Below are 4607 nucleotides of genomic sequence, written 5' to 3' on the forward strand. Positions count from 1 at the left end.
TTCTCCAGCTGCTGTCTCTCTCCAGTCTCTCTCCAGCTGCTGTCTCTCTCCAGTCTCTCTCCAGACTCTCTCCAGTCTCTCTCCAGTCTCTCTCCAGTCTCTCTCCAGTCTCTCTCCAGCTGCTGTCTCTCTCCAGTCTCTCTCCAGACTCTCTCCAGTCTCTCTCCAGTCTCTCTCCAGTCTCTCTCCAGTTGCTGTCTCTCTCCAGTCTCTCTCCAGACTCTCTCCAGTCTCTCTCCAGTCTCTCTCCAGTCTCTCTCCAGCTGCTGTCTCTCTCCAGTCTCTCTCCAGACTCTCTCCAGTCTCTCTCCAGTCTCTCTCCAGTCTCTCTCCAGCTGCTGTCTCTCTCCAGTCTCTCTCCAGACTCTCTCCAGTCTCTCTCCAGTCTCTCTCCAGTCTCTCTCCAGTCTCTCTCCAGCTGCTGTCTCTCTCCAGTCTCTCTCCAGTCTCTCTCCAGTCTCTCTCCAGACTCTCTCCAGTCTCTCTCCAGTCTCTCTCCAGTCTCTCTCCAGTCTCTCTCCATTCTCTCTCCACTCTCTCCTCAGTCTCTCTCCAGTCTCTCTCCAGTCTCTCTCCAGTCTCTCTCCAGTCTCTCTCCAGTCTCTCTGTCTCTCCTCTCATTTTAATATCAGTCAGTAGTTTGATTGACAAGTCAGTGATATATGGGGCGGGGCAGTGGTAGATGGGGCGGGGTTCGTTGTAGATGGGGCGGGGGCAGGGGCAGATGGGGGTGGGGCAGTGGTAGATGGGGCGGGGTTCGTTGTAGATGGGGCGGGGTCATTGGTAGATGGGGCGGGGCAGATGGGGTGGGGTCCGTTGTAGATGGGGCGGGGTCCATTGTAGATGGGGAGGGGTCCGTTGTAGATGGGGGCGGGTTCCGTTGTAGATGGGGGCGGGGTCATTGGTAGACGGCCTGGACAGACTCCGGGGGGAAGAATCCGACGCGTCCATGACAACGGCCTCTCCAGCGCAGCGAATCGGAACAGTCGAGCAGGTCGATGATATCACCGCGGAGGAAGCGTAGCTGGGAGGGGTGGTGGGGGGTGAAGTCAAACAGAGCGTGGGCGTGGTGGGGGAGCTGGAGGGGGGGGGGGGTACAGGACAGGGTTAGACCAATGATGAATACAAACCCTGACAGACTGCTGTTACCGTGTTGTCCTGACAGACTGCTGTTACCGTGTTGTCCTTTACAGACTGCTGTTACCGTGTTGTCCTGACAGACTGCTGTTACCGTGTTGTCCTGACAGACTGCTGTTACCGTGTTGTCCTGACAGACTGCTGTTACCGTGTTGTCCTGACAGACTGCTGTTACCGTGTTGTCCTGACAGACTGCTGTTACCGTGTTGTCCTGACAGACTGCTGTTACCGTGTTGTCCTGACAGACTGCTGTTACCGTGTTGTCCTTTACAGACTGCTGTTACCGTGTTGTCCTGACAGACTGCTGTTACCGTGTTGTCCTGACAGACTGCTGTTACCGTGTTGTCCTGACAGACTGCTGTTACCGTGTTGTCCTGACAGACTGCTGTTACCGTGTTGTCCTGACAGACTGCTGTTACCGTGTTGTCCTGACAGACTGCTGTTACCGTGTTGTCCTGACAGACTGCTGTTACCGTGTTGTCCTGACAGACTGCTGTTACCGTGTTGTCCTTTACAGACTGCTGTTACCGTGTTGTCCTGACAGACTGCTGTTACCGTGTTGTCCTGACAGACTGCTGTTACCGTGTTGTCCTGACAGACTGCTGTTACCGTGTTGTCCTGACAGACTGCTGTTACCGTGTTGTCCTGACAGACTGCTGTTACCGTGTTGTCCTTTACAGACTGCTGTTACCGTGTTGTCCTGACAGACTGCTGTTACCGTGTTGTCCTGACAGACTGCTGTTACCGTGTTGTCCTGACAGACTGCTGTTACCGTGTTGTCCTGACAGACTGCTGTTACCGTGTTGTCCTTTACAGACTGCTGTTACCGTGTTGTCCTGACAGACTGCTGTTACCGTGTTGTCCTGACAGACTGCTGTTACCGTGTTGTCCTTTACAGACTGCTGTTACCGTGTTGTCCTGACAGACTGCTGTTACCGTGTTGTCCTGACAGACTGCTGTTACCGTGTTGTCCTGACAGACTGCTGTTACCGTGTTGTCCTGACAGACTGCTGTTACCGTGTTGTCCTTTACAGTGTTTGGTACAGCAGGTGTGTTGTTCACTAACTCACTAACACAGTCATCTCTTACTGCTACAGAGAATACAGGGCACACACACACACACACACACACACACACACACACACACACACACACACACACACACACACACACACACACACACACACACACACACACACACACACACACACACAGGTCCTAGTGGAATGTGTGGTGTGAGTGGCATCAGTGTTGCTCTGCTCTCTGGTCCATATTCCACAGTGAGATGGCTTTTCTCCTGGAGGCTCCTCAGCTCTCTGGTCCTCTCATGTCTCCCTGATGGCATTTTTTCCTCTGTCTCTCTCCAGTCTCTCTCCAGCTGCTGTCTCTCTCCAGTCTCTCTCCAGTCTCTCTCCAGTCTCTCTCCAGTCTCTCTCCAGTCTCTCTCCAGCTGCTGTCTCTCTCCAGTCTCTCTCCAGTCTCTCTCCAGTCTCTCTCCAGTCTCTCTCCAGTCTCTCTCCAGCTGCTGTCTCTCTCCAGTCTCTCTCCAGTCTCTCTCCAGTCTCTCTCCAGCTGCTGTCTCTCTCCAGTCTCTCTCCAGTCTCTCTCCAGTCTCTCTCCAGTCTCTCTCCAGCTGCTGTCTCTCTCCAGTCTCTCTCCAGTCTCTCTCCAGTCTCTCTCCAGACTCTCTCCAGTCTCTCTCCAGACTCTCTCCAGTCTCTCTCCAGTCTCTCTCCAGTCTCTCTCCAGACTCTCTCCAGTCTCTCTCCAGTCTCTCTCCAGTGTCTCTCCAGTCTCTCTCCAGTCTCTCTCCAGACTCTCTCCAGTCTCTCTCCAGTCTCTCTTCAGTCTCTCTCCAGTCTCTCTCCAGTCTCTCTCCAGTCTCTCTTCAGTCTCTCTCTAGTCTCTCCAGTCTCTCTCCAGTCTCTCTCCAGTCTCTCTCCAGTCTCTCTCCAGTCTCTCTCCAGCTGCTGTCTCTCTCCAGTCTCTCTCCAGTCTCTCTCCAGTCTCTCTCCAGTCTCTCTCCAGTCTCTCTTCAGTCTCTCTCCAGTCTCTCTCCAGTCTCTCTCCAGTCTCTCTTCAGTCTCTCTCTAGTCTCTCCAGTCTCTCTCCAGTCTCTCTCCATTCTCTCTCCACTCTCTCCTCAGTCTCTCTCCAGTCTCTCTCCAGTCTCTCTCCAGTCTCTCTCCAGTCTCTCTCCAGTCTCTCTGTCTCTCCTCTCATTTTAATATCAGTCAGTAGTTTGATTGACAAGTCAGTGATATATGGGGCGGGGCAGTGGTAGATGGGGCGGGGTTCGTTGTAGATGGGGCGGGGGCAGGGGCAGATGGGGTGGGGCAGTGGTAGATGGGGCGGGGTTCGTTGTAGATGGGGCGGGGTCATTGGTAGATGGGGCGGGGCAGATGGGGGTGGGGTCCGTTGTAGATGGGGGCGGGGTCCATTGTAGATGGGGGAGGGGTCCGTTGTAGATGGGGGCGGGTTCCGTTGTAGATGGGGCGGGGTCATTGGTAGACGGCCTGGACATACTCCGGGGGGAAGAATCCGACGCGTCCATGACAACGGCCTCTCCAGCGCAGCGAATCGGAACAGTCGAGCAGGTCGATGATATCACCGCGGAGGAAGCGTAGCTGGGAGGGGTGGTGGGGGTGAAGTCAAACAGAGCGTGGGCGTGGTGGGGGAGCTGGAGGGGGGGTACAGGACAGGGTTAGACCAATGATGAATACAAACCCTGACAGACTGCTGTTACCGTGTTGTCCTGACAGACTGCTGTTACCGTGTTGTCCTTTACAGACTGCTGTTACCGTGTTGTCCTGACAGACTGCTGTTACCGTGTTGTCCTGACAGACTGCTGTTACCGTGTTGTCCTGACAGACTGCTGTTACCGTGTTGTCCTGACAGACTGCTGTTACCGTGTTGTCCTGACAGACTGCTGTTACCGTGTTGTCCTGACAGACTGCTGTTACCGTGTTGTCCTGACAGACTGCTGTTACCGTGTTGTCCTTTACAGACTGCTGTTACCGTGTTGTCCTGACAGACTGCTGTTACCGTGTTGTCCTGACAGACTGCTGTTACCGTGTTGTCCTGACAGACTGCTGTTACCGTGTTGTCCTGACAGACTGCTGTTACCGTGTTGTCCTGACAGACTGCTGTTACCGTGTTGTCCTGACAGACTGCTGTTACCGTGTTGTCCTGACAGACTGCTGTTACCGTGTTGTCCTGACAGACTGCTGTTACCGTGTTGTCCTTTACAGACTGCTGTTACCGTGTTGTCCTGACAGACTGCTGTTACCGTGTTGTCCTGACAGACTGCTGTTACCGTGTTGTCCTGACAGACTGCTGTTACCGTGTTGTCCTGACAGACTGCTGTTACCGTGTTGTCCTGACAGACTGCTGTTACCGTGTTGTCCTGACAGACTGCTGTTACCGTGTTGTCCTTTACAGACTGCTGTTACCGTGTTGTCCTGACAGAC

At 54.2% G+C, this 4607-nt stretch overlaps 1 protein-coding gene across 1 annotated transcript in view; it reads right to left on the bottom strand.

Annotated features, from left to right (window-relative positions):
- LOC123732225 (vegetative cell wall protein gp1-like) overlaps positions 1-902 on the bottom strand; it is an 8140-nt gene extending 7238 nt beyond the window's left edge. Inside the window, exon 1 of the mRNA XM_045711514.1 lies at positions 650-902. Within this exon, the coding sequence (XP_045567470.1) occupies positions 650-902 (253 nt within the window). The remainder of the gene's footprint in view (positions 1-649) is intronic.
- Positions 903-4607: the final 3705 nt, after the last annotated feature.

The sequence above is a fragment of the Salmo salar genome, unplaced genomic scaffold (assembly GCF_905237065.1).
Source record: "Salmo salar unplaced genomic scaffold, Ssal_v3.1, whole genome shotgun sequence".
Taxonomy (NCBI): Eukaryota; Metazoa; Chordata; class Actinopteri; order Salmoniformes; family Salmonidae; genus Salmo; species Salmo salar.